The sequence below is a fragment of the Sapajus apella genome, unplaced genomic scaffold (assembly GCF_009761245.1).
Source record: "Sapajus apella isolate SASKATOON/1434 unplaced genomic scaffold, GSC_monkey_1.0 scaffold178, whole genome shotgun sequence".
In the NCBI taxonomy this organism is placed as follows: Eukaryota; Metazoa; Chordata; class Mammalia; order Primates; family Cebidae; genus Sapajus; species Sapajus apella.
Genome location: NW_022437118.1, coordinates 1235969 through 1251244, shown reverse-complemented (window position 1 = coordinate 1251244; position 15276 = coordinate 1235969). Strand labels below are relative to the sequence as shown.

At 39.6% G+C, this 15276-nt stretch overlaps 1 protein-coding gene across 1 annotated transcript in view; it reads left to right on the top strand.

Moving 5' to 3' along the window:
• KALRN (kalirin RhoGEF kinase) overlaps positions 1–15276 on the top strand; it is a 602830-nt gene that overhangs the window by 301124 nt on the left and 286430 nt on the right. Inside the window, exons 16-18 of the mRNA XM_032268307.1 lie at positions 2640–2759; positions 9590–9808; positions 13574–13723. Coding sequence (XP_032124198.1) covers positions 2640–2759; positions 9590–9808; positions 13574–13723 — 489 coding nt within the window. The remainder of the gene's footprint in view (positions 1–2639; positions 2760–9589; positions 9809–13573; positions 13724–15276) is intronic.

Here is a 15276-nt window from a genome sequence, read left to right as displayed (position 1 = left end):
GAAAACTGAGCCTTAGGGAGCTTAAATAATGTTTGCAAGGTCACACAGCTCAAGATTAGTAGAACCAACATTTTCTCATTTTAATTATGATATTTATTAACTTGCACACGTTTGTATGCACACAGAATAGCCAGTTTTATGAACCTGGAAGGTGAAAAACAGCAGTAATGGAAAATTATACCAACAAGGGTTATCAGTGATCAGAGTAAAAGAATAGTGATGACAAAACAGCTAAGGAAGCTACATCACATCAGAATATGCCAATAAGCTCATACAGATCATGGAATAAATCTCTCTTCTCATTGAGAGAGGTATAAATAATCACATTATTACGCAGCTTTGCTCTAAACTAAAAATCACCACCAGTACCATCATAATCATCAGGCTTTACATTTTACACATTGTTGCATCAACCCTACAATGCATAAAGGGAAGGTACAATCATCCTTATTTTACAGATGAGAGAACTGAGGTTCAGAGGGGTTAAGTGATTTTGCCAGGTAAGTAAAAAAAAGCCAGATAATCTGACTCCAAATTTTATGTTATTTCTCTACTATGCCAGTTCTACTTCCAGGACTGACTCATTCATACGGATCAGTCCCACCCTGGAACTAAGCCATGGATATAAACTACCATGCATTTTTAGCTTCCCAAAGTCAAATCTCCCACTTTAAAGTCCTGGGATGCCTTTTTAAACAGCATTTAGTAAATAAAAATGAACAAGGAAATGATGCAATGTACTTTAAAAAGTAGGTACTGAAACCCATGATGTTTCTAAATGGAAAGCTGGTAAATAGGGATCCCACCACCATAGCTATAACTCATGTTTCCTGTTGGCTGAAACTGGAGAGAAAAATATTCTAACAAAACTGAAGAGGCCCAAAGGGAGTCATATTGTCCCATAGGTATTGATGTGTGATGCACTTGAAAAAATGGTTTCTCTGACACCCTCAAATGCATCTTCAGACCAAACAAAATGCAATGAATCATGGCAGAGGGACCTTGTGAGCTCCATTTCCCAAAGAAATGAGGCATTTGGGCATGCAGTCTATGAATGCGTGTGCCCAAAGTTACAGGCAACTTTTCAAAAACATTAGCACCTCTAGCCAGCCATCCACAGTCCACCAGTGTCAACAGGGATTTCATGTGAACACTCGGAGCAGTTATTTCTTGTAACTAATTGCTTTACAGATTGGCATTTCATCTACAATCTGCCAGTCTGGCCATGAATTGATGTCTCAATCCAAGTAGCCCAGCTTTAGTGGGATTTATGCCCTGATGTTATCTATGTACAATAAGGCATGAGTCATTTTTTGCCCAGAGCTGAAATTTGAGAGGTGCCTATGAGTTATGGAGCACGAGAGTGGGCTTGGTATTTTCTAATTGTTTAATGTGAAGAAGCAGAGGAGAGGAAAATCTGAAAGCAAATCTGAAACACATCATGATGTCTTCCCCTTTGGCATGAGGTGACATATGGATGGTATTTACTGATCTTGAAATTTCAGAATAGCTTTTATTTCTTCTTTAGGCAAACTCTCAGACTCCCTAATAAATAAAGTATTTGGCAATGTTCTGGTGACCAGACACCAGGTAGGTTTTCAGAGCCTAGCTCTTCCAGTTGCATTATTTGCTCTGACTTTATTAGCTGGATAATTGCCACATCCCCATTTCACCTAGAACTGTCTAGACAGTGTCAGCTGTTTCTCCTTCTATCCTAATAATCCGTTGTTGAGTTTTCTTTCTCCCAGTGCATGTTAACATCATATAGAAGTTGTATTCAGGCTACCCATGGCCTCTAAATAATTTAAGTCAATTATATTACAGCTTACTCCCCTTTTTCTGATCCAGAATATGGGTTATTCCTGTTATTTTGCTTTTCTTTGTCTTTTCTTTTTTGGGGGGGTTATTTACCTACTGAAATTCAAACCTGCCTACTCTTGGTTATTTTGCAAGGTAGAGGAAATCAGACTCACTGCTCAGGTGTGACCTGGGTATTCGCCATTACTTCAAAAACATTACTATACTCATTATATGCAAAGTATGTGCCAGGTACTGTGAGACTAAAATATGACTAATATATTGCCCCAGATTTCAGGAAATTTGTGTTCTCAGGGGAGATGAAACATAGGTTGAAATAACAGAACCAGGAAGTCTGTGGTGAATACCATAAAGATGGGACATACAAAATGATATGCTTGCACTAGACCAAGAAGAGATTGTAAAGATTTGTAGCAACAAATGAGTTGTTGTTACTTGAACTGGACCTTATAAAAAAGAAAAGGATACCAACAGATGGAATTTATTTATTTATACCCTTCTGTGTTCCAGAAAGATATTTAGACATGCATACAGTACAACCAGGTTAAGTAATGTTTAAACTAAATGGGTAAGGAAATTGGGACAGAGGGGTGATGTGGAGCTGGGAATGAAGCTGGCACAAAAAATAAGTACTTTATGGCACAGGTGCTCAGTAAGATTGGGGAGATTACCATTTTAATTGTGGAGACCCTCCCTGTCTCTCTCCAACAGAAGATAAAAGATAGTAAGCTCTCTCTGACTGAAGTCCCTGTGAAAGGAGGCAACAGCTCTGGGGAAACTGCGGAAGGCCATTCACCTGTGTGCTTGTCCCAACTCCCTAGGTCCTGGGATGGATCCGCAATGGAGAGTCAATGCTCAACGCCAGCCTGGTCAATGCCAGCTCTTTGTCGGAAGCAGAGCAGCTACAGCGGGAGCATGAGCAGTTCCAACTGGCCATCGAGGTAACACCCAAATCTGGCTGCACTGTCCTCCCTTCCCCTTTCTGCTCTGTACCTCAGGCAGGGTGAGTCTCAGGTATGGGTGTCCCTTCAGGCAGCAAAGGCTATACCCCTTCTAGTGGGATGGTCCAGGGAGCCTCATCTTACCCAGGAATTGATAGGGAAGCAAATGCAGGGGTTCATCCCCCAGGGAGGCCTGGTATTAGAATACAAGTATTCACACTTCATATGAGAATCTTTGGTACATATCTGTACCTTCAACCTTTAAGGCCACTGGTACGTTGCTTTTTTTTTGTTTGTTTGTTTTTTTGTTTTTCCATACATTCTAGATTTGTACCATATGAGGAAATGTAAAACTAAAAGGTTAGAAGTCATTTCCAGTCAAGATCACTCAGGATTGAGGATAAACAAGTGCAAAGGTCATTATAAATTAGGGTCCTATTTTTAAACCTTAGATTTACATGTAACCCTTAGATACTATTGTCAAAGTCTGCCTTTTAACAAGGATAATGACTGTTGGAGCAGATTGCACCAGATGTAGTATACCCTGCTCAAAGTAGTTGTTCAATAATGCTGGTAGAACAATATTTAAAAATAAACTGCAACCAGAAGAAGTTTATCAACAGGGACTTTTTGGAAGGCTATTAAAAATAAAACTTCATAGGCCGGGCGCGGTGGCTCACGCCTGTAATCCCAGCACTTTGGGAGGCTGAGACGGGTGGATCACAAGGTCAAGAGATCGAGACCATCCTGGTCAACATGGTGAAACCCCGTCTCTACTAAAAATACAGAAAATTAGCTGGGCATGGTGGCGCGTGCCTGTAATCCCAGCTACTCGGGAGGCTGAGGCAGGAGAATTGCCTGAACCCAGGAGACGGAGGTTGCGGTGAGCCGAGATCGCGCCATTGCACTCCAGCCTGGGTAACAAGAGCGAAACTCCATCTTAAAAAAAAAGTAAAAAATAAAAAAATAAAACTTCATTTATGATAATCTAATACAAATTTTGTTTTAAGTACCCTTAACTATCCTTTTTTACTGGGACATTGTCCTTTCCAGAGAGACTTGAACTGATTGCTTTATAGTGGTGTAGGAAAAAGAGTAGGAAATGAACCATGGGAACTATATTAAAAATAAAATAAGTTCATTGCCAGTGGGAAAACAGACAGAATGAGAACTTCCAAGACATTCAATACTTATGGTTCAGTATAGAATTTAACCCACTTTTGGGTGTGTAAGAAATGCAAAGGTGTTATCTTTTACTTAAAAAAAAAGAAAAAAAAAAGATTGTTAATGCGTCATTTCTACAACAATGATGGCAAAACAATAAAATTTTAATTGCCTGTGTCTTTTTATGCAGTAATCCAACTGATTGCTAACCATTTTAAAACTAGTATTGATTGATTGCAGCCATTTAATTTCCTAGAAACTATCTTGGATATATAAACATAGTGTTAAGATGCATGATATTTTCTTAGGAGCCATTACTAGTACTAGAAGAACTGTCTGAGATTTGAGATTCAAAAACCAACTTTATATTGTGCACACAGTATCAGCAAATCATTTTCTAAGGAGGAATTAACCAGGGAAATAAGTTTTATTGTCATCAGCTGTCTCTATTGTAGCTAACTGACACACCCAAATATCACAGTGTTAGGATGTATTCACTATAAAGAAAAAAAATAAGATTGGGGTTATAATCAAGAATTGGGGCCAGGCATGGTGGTTCATGTGTGTAATCCCAGCACTTTGGGAGGCCAAGATTAGCAGATCACTTGAAGTCAGGAGTTCAAGACCAGCCTGACCAACATGGTGAAACCCTGTCTCTACTAAAAATACAAAAACATTAACCAGATGTGGTGGTGGGTGCTTGTAATCCCAGCTACTCAGAAAGCTGAGGCAGGAGAATTGCTTGAACCCAGTAGGTGGGGGTTGCAGTGAGCTGAGTGGTTGCAGTCCACTGCACTCCAGCCCGTGACAGAGTGAGACCCTGTCTCAGAAACAGAAAAAGAATCCGGCACACAGTAGTCAAGTTCCCATAGTCATAAGCAGCAACGAAGGAAATGAAGGCTGAGCAATCAGACTAAAGGTGTAGCACAGTTATGAGGCATGCTGGGTAGAATGAAGACAGCTCTTAGCCATACCTCCTCTTTATTTATCTTGAATGAAAAGATTTGTCTTAATCCAATGGTGGACAAGTAAGACTAAGTGTCATAACACACTTGAGCATCTCAATGAGCTTGTGAGGAAGCATGGGTAAATGTATTCACAGTGCTTGAAATGACTACATCCCACATGACTGCATATGCAATATGTATTCATTTGTTAGATGCTGTTGCACCTTTACAGAATAGAGGCTCATTAAGCATAAACACCTCTTAATCAGTTCTTGGTTTCTATATGGATACCACTTGATCAAATATTCTTGGAATTGATGTTGAGATATAGGCCACTTGGTCTGGAGAGGGCATGGCAGAGCAGTTAGGATTTCCGGAAGATATTGGGAATGAAAGGTAGGCAGAGTCTGTGTTGGCTAGAACAATGAAAAGAACAGAACTAGAATTGCAACATATGCTTGTTCTCCAGGTGGCCTGCACTTCTCCTTAAGTGTGTCAGTTCAGACAAGGTTCTCCATCAGAAGGAAAATATGCCAGAGAAGATATAAGCTATTTCAAAGGGAGTGATAGCAGTTGGGTTTGGTTTAACTTATTTTGACAGTGTTACTGGAGGCCTTTACAGTGATTCTTGGTGGGAGCATAATTTGACTTCTTGAACCCTCAGAAAGAACCCTGGATTCCACAGGGAAAATTAAAAAGTTATAAAAGGGATGTCATATAATTTATTCTTTAAATGAGATTCTTTAAAAGTGAAGGAGAGAATTATTAACAACTAAGCCAGAAAAATAGGCATATACTAGAACTGTGATGAACCTTGTAATATCTTGAGTGAGCTCATCAGGTTGAAGGTTTTGGCCTTTCTAAGGAAGCTCAGGATTTTTACCTGAAGTAGCCTTGGTTTCAAGAAGTCTTCCCCAGAGCCATTCAGAATGGAAAGCAGTACAGAGCATTTGAAAGAAACTTAGCTTTGTCAGACAAACCCAGAAATACTATTTGTTAGTATCCAAGATGTAGCTGATGAATCTTCATGAACTGTGAACTTCAAAATCTATTGTTCTTTGAAATCCTCTTATGCATTTTAAGAATAAGCATTATGTCAGCAGAAGTAGTTAAAACTGGATAATAAATTCAGTTGATTCAGTTCCATTTTCTTCTGAGTACTCCTACTAAATATTAATGTCCATGATAATCCATGTCTTAAGAATGTAGCACTCAATAGGATTAGATAATGGGGAGTAGAAATAAGGGCAAAATAATGAGTTAAGCTTAGCAAAGCAAAGATTATGTTGTATGGATAAGAGTTTATCATTTAGGAAATTAAAGGGGGAAGATGGTCCCAGGACTGTTACATGATAATGAGTTTCAAAGTAAGAAAGAACATTTATATATATCTTATATATATATTTCCATATATTGTAGGAAAATTAAGGTTTATTTCTCCTTTGTCAGAGAAAAATACATAACTGTTTTATGGTAACAATTATATGCTCATTTTAGATATTGAGAAGAGGCCAGATAATTATAATTGTTAATGTTCATTTGGTGAACCCTTCCTTTAAATGAGATACTATAGGTACTGTTCTAATTGCTAGAGATAAGATGATGTGATATAATGGAAAGAGCACAGGTTTGGAGATGGGTCAAATATGAGTCTTATTTCTGGTTTCATTACTTCTTTGGGTTGTACGTGTTTGAGCAAGTCACTTAGCCAGCTGATCCTCAGTTTCTTAGTCTGTGAAATGGGAATGATAATATCCACCTTGTAGTCATGTTGAGAGAACTAGAAAATATCTGCATAGAGGCACAGTGCTTATGATTTTTCAAACCATCCTTGCCTTGAGTGTCACAGTCTAAGTAAGGAGAATCAGCCAAGTGTTGGATGAGTGACATAGAAGTTCAGAAGAGGGTGGTTTACTGTGAGTCTCAGGCTGTCTGGAAAGGCCTCATCCAAGGAGGGTAGACTTGAGCTGAGTCTCAAAGGAAAGCTGGAACATGTATGGGGAGAGACTTGGGACATTTATTAAAGGCAGGAAGAATGAAGGTAGCAAAAGCAAGAAAGTACATGATGTGTTTTCAAAGGGTTTTTGTAAGGAACTAATTGGTGGTCATGTTATAGACGTAGTTTGGGACCGTGTTGTAATGAGGGCCTTTTAATGACAGCCTCCAAAGTTTGGACTAGCAATGGGAAGACCACTGAAGACTTGAACTGAGAGAAGTTAGTGACATTTATGGCATAAAATGAGAGTTTTAGAACTGGAAAAGATGTTAGAAGTTACATAATGCTAGTACTTTCCATTACAGAGAATTAAAGGGATCCGTTAAAAATGTCAAAAATGAATTTTTGAATTAGAAATGGAAGGCAAGAAGACTCATTAGGTCATCACCACAACAGTCTGTGTATAAAGTGGTGAGGGCTGGGCTGGGACTGGGGAGAGTGGAATGGCAAGCAAGAATGATGTCAAGATTTTAATCCTAGGAGGAGAGGGGAGAGTGCCAACAGAAGTGGCAGATTACCATGGGAAAACTGTTTTAAAGAGAGGAGGAGTTTAGTTTCAGCTGTGGAACTTGAGAAGCTGTCTGGGGGAGGTAGAGACTCTAATAGAGCAGTGAAGCCCTTCCCATTCACTGGCAAAGGCCCCTCCTCTCTCCAGGAAGGTCACTTTTACAGAATGCATCTTTCTGCCAGTCTGACATGGAACAGACTGCTAAATCAACTGAATCAGTGCTGCTCACTAGGGCGAGATCTGTGCAGGCAACTCACTCTTGCATCTGAGAGCAACTAAAGAAGAGAGTCAGATGTCAGACAAGAGACATAGACTGGGGAATCATCTGCAAAGAGAAGATAATAGAAACTAAGGGAGTAGATGAAAGCTCTGCAGCAGTGGGTGGGAGGGGTGGGAGAGCTGACCTTGATACCTCTACTTTTAGGAGACAGGAAAAGAAAATGATGCCAATAAGTAAGACAAAGAAAGAAAACCAGGGATTGTAGTGGATCATTTCTACCCACTAGCTTACTCTCTCTAGCCGCATTCAGCAATTAGGAACCCAAATGCTGATGTGGTCATCAGGATTGAGGGTTGACTTAGTGGAAAGGCAGGCAATGAAGGAGTCTAGGTCGTAAGAGGAGGTCATGCTAACATTGCTAACTCTGAATACGGATTCAGGAGAGAGTGAAGAGAAGCCAGAGGTGGGGGATAGACTGGAGAAGATAAATGAGAATGTGTAGACTGCAATCTGGAATGAGGGTGAAGGGGCATCATGGTGGGAATCAGGGAGAGGCATAGGTGAAAATGAGTGAGGCTGTGCTTGGACACAGGGAGTGCAGAGTGGATTAGCTCTTGGGAACTGTCCAGAATTGCTGCCCAAGAAGAAGGGTAGAAAATAATTCTGGAGTAAGCTACTGAGTTCTAGCTGTTCTTTTTCACTGTCAGCTGAACTATCATTTTCTCAAAGTGCAAAGGCCAAATTAGTACTATACCATTAGTCTGGAACAGTCCCAACAGTTGAGGTTGGAATGATAGTAGTTCTTTCAAGTCATTAGGACTTTAACATTCTCATAGAATCATCCACGTCAGTATTTTGTCTTAGTAAATCTTAATTCCATTTGGTTCTCTCCCTGACACCCTAGTTCTCCCCACCTCCTACAGTTAATATAAACTCAGAGAACACATAGCATATTTAGCCTAAATCAGAAAGCATTAAAAAAAAAAAAAAAAAGAACTTCTGGCAAGCTGTCGTGGCTTTTGCCTGTAATCCAAGCACTTTGGGAGGCTGAGGCCAGAGGATCATTTGAGGCCAGGAGTTCGAGACCTACCTGGGCAACACAGCAGGACCCCATTTCTACAAAAAGTAACAAATTAGTCAGGTGTAGAGACACACACCTGTAGTCCCGGCTACCCAGCTATTTGGAGGCTGAGGCAAGAGGATCTCTTGAGCCCAGTTCAAGGCTGCAGCTAGCCACGATTGCACCATTTCACTGCACTCCAGCCTGGGTGACAGATCAAGACCCTGTCTCAAAAAAAAAAACAAAATATAAGAAAAAAAAATAGACCTTCTACATATATATATATATGGAGTTATATATATATAACTCCTTAAGGGTTATGTAAATAACACTGAGGTGAATTTTCTCCTGCACTTTTGTGCCCTCCTGGTAAATAATTAAGGGATAATGTAAGGAGGTTACTCTCTAGTTTTATTAACCTGCCAAATTTATTCCTTCAGCTGGAATCCTTTTCAACTGATTATTAATGTTTTAAATGATTGCATTGTCAGCTGAGATTTGTGTTACGTGGTTTCTTTTCATGTGCTGCCTATACTTAATCTATAAAATGGGACTGTGGTAGTAACCTCCTGTGAAAACTCAATGTACAATTTTATTCTATTTGTAAAGGAAATTTAATTTATGAACCAATTAGGGAGCAGATTGATACATAACTTCTGTTTCTCTACTATAGAAACTGAAATGTCCTTAAAATCTAGAGTGCTGCAAGGAAAAAGAAATGGGGACAGGAGTTAGGGTCGTGAGAAATTAGCTGATAAAAATGTATGATTTTTTAATATGTTTAAAAATAATGTATTAATGGTCATGACAACATGGATCAATCATTTAAAGCTCTTTAACTTCTCTGCATCTTTCCACTCACGCCTCACTCCACCCCCTCCCATACCACGCCTGGGTTGTTCCCACGGACCTTTCTCTCCTCCCCTTGTGCCCAGTCCCTCTTTCATGCCACTTCCTTGCAGAAGACGCACCAGAGCGCCCTGCAGGTACAGCAGAAAGCTGAGGTGCTGCTCCAGGCTGGCCACTACGATGCCGATGCCATCCGGGAATGTGCTGAGAAGGTGGCCCTCCACTGGCAGCAGCTCATGCTGAAGATGGAAGACCGGCTAAAACTGGTCAATGCCTCTGTGGCCTTTTACAAAACTTCTGAACAGGTGAGGGAAAGGGCTGTGGGGCTTGTGGGGCTGAGGTTGACAGAGGGCTATTTTCTGCCTTGCAGTGTAAATGTGCAGTCCTTAGGTCAGCAAGAAGCCAGTCCTCTTAGTACTAACATATGAAGAATGGTTTCTGGAAACACCACAGTTAGCTTCTTTATCATCCTTTCCATTTGAGCACTGGACCTTGTGATTTATTTTTCGTAAATTTCTCAAACTCATCAGATCTATAGGGAGATGTTGAAATAGAAATTGGGTATATACTGAATTCTCGATTTTGACAGTATATTAGTCAGCTGTTACCACCCTAGTGCTGTGTAACAAAACACCCAGAACTCAGTGATATAAAACAGTAAGCATTTATTTTTTTTGCTTAAGTATCTAGGATTCAGTTGATCTTGGCTGAGCTTGGTAGAACTAGGCTTTGAGCTACAGATTGGGTCTAGATCTGTTACCATGTCTCTTGTCCTTCTTGACCTGAAGCCATCTCAGGCACATTTATAGTTAAAGGCAGGAATGAAAGAATCCAAAATCTACCATACAAGTGCATTTCAAGTCTTTGCTTGTGTCATATTCTTTATTCTCTCATTGGCCAAAACAAGTCACATGGCCAAGCCAGCATCAGTGAGGCAGCAATACCTCCTATGAAGGTTAGGAGAGGAGAATGAATAGTTGCTGAACAATAATTAAATCTATCACAGTTAGACATTATGCACTGCTTGAAAAACACATGGTTCTTTCATTCCTGAGGCCCCCAGTCTATTGAAGGAAACACAGCTCTCTTTCATTGGGGAACTAGGAACATACCTGGTAAGATGGTGCTGCTGTGGGAGAAAAGGCAGGAATTAATAAATAATTCCTTTTGGTTTGTACAGCAATATGCACAGGGCTACGAGGATTTTTTAAATGACTTGGATGCTGTTAGGGAATTCTCTTTATGAAACAGAGGTTTTAAACAGGAGTAATTTTATTCAGTGTACAGTAGTTTCCTCCTCTGAATTCTCTGAATAAATCAGAATCATTCTCCTTGGGTGACTTACAGGGACCATTGGAAAGTCTGCCTTGGAGCAAATATAACATGTGTCTCAGAGGTCCCTGTAGCCAGCGTTAGAGTTTCCATCCCTTCTCCCAGTCCTTTCTGTTGTTTCAGAGAGATGACTCCTTTGATGGCCACAGAAGAGGGGAACTGCAGACTAAGATGATAAAGAGCTTCCTGAGTTGATCTATAGATTGAACCCAGTCTCAATCAAATCCCAGCAAGTTTTTTTTTTTTTTGTAGAAATTGATACATTGATTCCAAGATTTATATGGAAATAAAATGCAAATGCAAATAATACAAATGCAAAGAAATTAGAACAGCCAAAACAATTTTGAAAAGGAAGAACAAAGTTGGACAAGTCACACTGACTGATTTAAGGACTTATTCTAAAGCATCGGGGATCAAGACAATGGTATTTGGTGTAAGAATAAACACAATGAGACAGAATAGTGGTTATAGAAGTAGATCCACATATATACAGTCAGTTGATTTTTGACAAAACAATGAAGGAAAATATTTTCAACAAAGGATGCTGGGCAACTGAATATCCATATGGAAACAAATGAGGCTTAATTTCTGTCTATTATTATACACACATTTTAATTTGAGATGGATCAAGATGGTAAAGGGCACTGGAGTGAGTTAGGAAATTTTACCCTGAAGTGACCCTGCTGACGGTTACTTTACCCCTCTGGATTTATTTTTCCTCACGCGTTAAATTAAAGTATTTATACCTAATAATCTTTTCATTTCTTCTGACTCCCAAATTGTTTGGTCCTAAGTTCAATCCTATCATGAGAGAGATCTCAGGTACTCTTTTTATTAAAATTTTGCATGTCTATAAGCTGTTTTATCACAAAACATGAGCCTGCCTGTACATTTCAGGCCTTGCAGAAAGAAAGGTGTGGTGCTGGAGATGGGACTAGAGAAGTCACCTCAAGTACAGTGACAGATCGTCTCGTGACATGAGAAGCATGTCTGGCTGTGAGGGTGTTCTTCCTGGGACAGCTTTCAGCACATCTTTTAGCTCAGTTCATAACTCAGTGAATGCCCATCCCAAGGCATCTTTCATCTGGCCAGGCATGGTGGCTCACTCCTGTCGATAATCCCGGTACTTTGAGAGGCCAAGGTGGGTGGATCACTTGAGGTCAGGAGTTCGAGACCAACTTGACCAACATAGTGAAACCCCATCTATACTGAGAATACAAAAATTAGCTGGATGTGGTATTGGGTGCCTGTAATCCCAGCTACTCAGTAGGCTGAGGCAGGAGAATCACTTGAACCTGGGAGGCAGAGGTTTCCTTGAGCTGAGATCATGCCGCTGTACTCTATCTAGCCTGGGCGACAAAGCTAGACTCCATCTCAAAAAAAGAAAAAACAAGATATCAACGACATCTTTCATCAAAAGAATTTCTCAGAGAAGGCCAAGGATAGTCATAGCTGTTCTTCCCTGCTGCCATATCCAAACAAGTAATCAAGGTCTATTGAAGGAAATCCAATATCCATGTCAATGGGGTATTGGTTCCAGGATCCCTCACAGATACCAAACTCTTCAGATGTTCAAGTTCCTGATATAAAATGGCATAGTACTTACGTATAACCTATATATATACTCCCATGTACTTTAAATCATCTGTAGATTACCTATAATACTTAAGTATTATAAGATACTTATATTAATTATACTTATAATGCTTAAGTATTATAAGTAGTGCTATATAAATGGTTGTTACACTGTATTGTTTTTATTTGTATTATTGGTTTTATTTATTTATTTTTTTGAGACAGAGTCTCACTCTGTTGCCCAGGCTGGAATGCAATGGTGCGATCCTGGCTCTGCACCCTCTGCAGGAAATGTGTATTTTGTAATAGAGGTCCTGGAGATGTTATGTCTTATGGTTGGATTTTTTGAGACATTTTTCTCCAGGGAAGGAAAGAGATGACATTCATTTATGACCCATAAACCATACAAGATAGGCAACTTCCTCTTTTGTCTCTGCTTGAGGCTACTTACTATGGGACAAGTACAGATGGTTGGACAAGTCAAGTATCTTTTCCAAACCTCATTTCTTGTTCTACCTAATTTATAGTTATTGTGAATTTATAACAATATAATACATAAAAACACTGAAACTCCAAAGATACTAGACTGTCTTACTTTCTTACTCTACCTACTATTCCTAGTTAATGTCAGCAACCTTAATAAAAAGATGATTCTGGGCCGGGCGCAGTGGCTCACGCCTGTAATCCCAGCACTTTGGGAGGCCGAGGTGGGCGGATCACAAGGTCAAGAGATTGAGACCATCTGGCCAACATGGTGAAACCCCATGTCTACTAATAATGCAAAAATTAGCTGGGCATGGTGGTGCGCACCTGTAGTCTCAGCTATTCAGGAGGCTGAGACAGGAGAATTGCTTAAACCCGGGAGGCGGAGGTTGCAGTGAGCTGAGATTGTGCCACTGCACTCCAGCCTGGTGACAGAGTGAGACTCTGTCTCCAAAAAAAAAAAAAAAAAAAAAAAAGATTCTGAAATCCATATCTCCAGTAATTATGTCTCCCAGGTTTCAGACACAGGACTGTCATTGCCTCCTGGGCTTCTCTTAGATATCTGAGAGGCACTAAACTTCAAATGAAAAATGTCACCTGTGTAGGGTTCTATAGGATGAAGGTTCTCAGAGAATGCTTCCTAATTAATTTACTGAGTCTTTTCTTCCATGATTCACTAGGTCTGTAGTGTCCTGGAGAGCTTAGAGCAAGAATACCGGAGAGATGAGGACTGGTGTGGTGGACGAGATAAGCTGGGGCCAGCGGCAGAGATCGACCATGTCATTCCACTCATCAGCAAACATTTGGAACAAAAGGAGGCTTTTCTTAAGGTCAGAGCACATTGCCATGCAAGATCTCAGACTCCTGGCCTTGGCCTTCTTTCATCCTTTCTCTCTCTCTCACTCACACAAACATACACACACACAAACACACAGAGCTTCAAACATGCTTCCTATCCCCCTTTTTTTCTGACCTCTTCCCTAAAGGGGGAAGGGAGTATAGTGAAGATGTTGATTGGTTAATGTGAGAGGGTGAAAGGTTATTCTTCCAACATTTATTTCTCTCTTAGCACTTTTTGTATAGTTAGGCAATCACTTTTTGTATAGTTAGGCAATCACTTTTTGTATAGTTAGGCAATAATTGGGATATCTGCTGTAATCTAGATATCCCAATATCCCATGGGTAGTGTTAACTGAGAAAAAGGCATGCTTCATTCAGTTGTGTTTTGCTAATTAAATTATTTTTATAGTAATATTGAAAAGATATAAGCTTAAATATAAAACACGATTAAAATATTTTATAAATGGAAGATACAAAATTTTAGGGTAAGAATTAAAGAAATGAATTTGGATGCCCTATTTATTTATTTATTATTTATTATTGGTAATCTAGCAATTACCAATACACGTAACACTATTATTATTGGTAATCTAGCAATTACCAATACACGTAACACTATTCATTCTTCTGTATTAAGAGAAAAATGCCTTATTCCGAGTATTCTCCTAGAGCCCTGCCTTCTGAGGGAGGAAGCACAGGCCTGCTCTGCACAGATTGTCAGCTGGTGTGGGAAGTCCTTGTGAGCCTCTTTCCCCAACCTTTGATCTTCTCCTCTGATCGCCTGTTCTCTTCTGTGTTCAAGCTCATCTGAAAGCTCCATTTGCTCTCAGATTTCTTGCTTTCATGTTCTGCTTCCTTTCAGGTTTCTGGGAATAGAAGAGATCATTTTTATACCCTGACATGTTGCCATTGATTTTATTCCATTCTGTAATTAACTGCCTTTCTTTTTTAGGGATTTTCTCTACTTCACCACCACTTTGAGCTTAATTTTTATTATTTTTTTAAGCTGGCCTCTCCCTGCCCTCCTACCAACTATCTGATATCTGCACCTGTACTGGTCGGAACCTTTAGTAATCAGCTCTTATTAATAAGACTAAATAGAAATTCTTCTGTGCAGGGCTTATGATGATTTTTTAAAGTTTTTTCTATTAAAAAGCAAATTTTAAAATGAAACAATTTAAGTAGAGCATATAAAAATCTCAAATAGAAGTAAAAAATATTTCTTCATAAAACTAAAAGAAAATGTTTCTTTTGAAGAAAGAATAAGAAAATCCTCTGGTCTGATGTTTTCCATATGTCCCTAAAACCATAGTGAGAAGCTCCCTATCACTGTGGGAATTATATGCCCAACCAACAGATAGAATATGAGCTGTTTGTATTCATTAGTTGATCTGTTTGAAACTCCTTAGGCTAAGACCACCATTAAGCTGTTGTATTCAGGAGTCTCTGTGTTCATGGACTCACTAGCAGGCGTTTGTGTACCAGATATCCCCAGATGCCCTTGTTGCTGGTTTTTTAATATAACCAGAAAATTATAAAATTT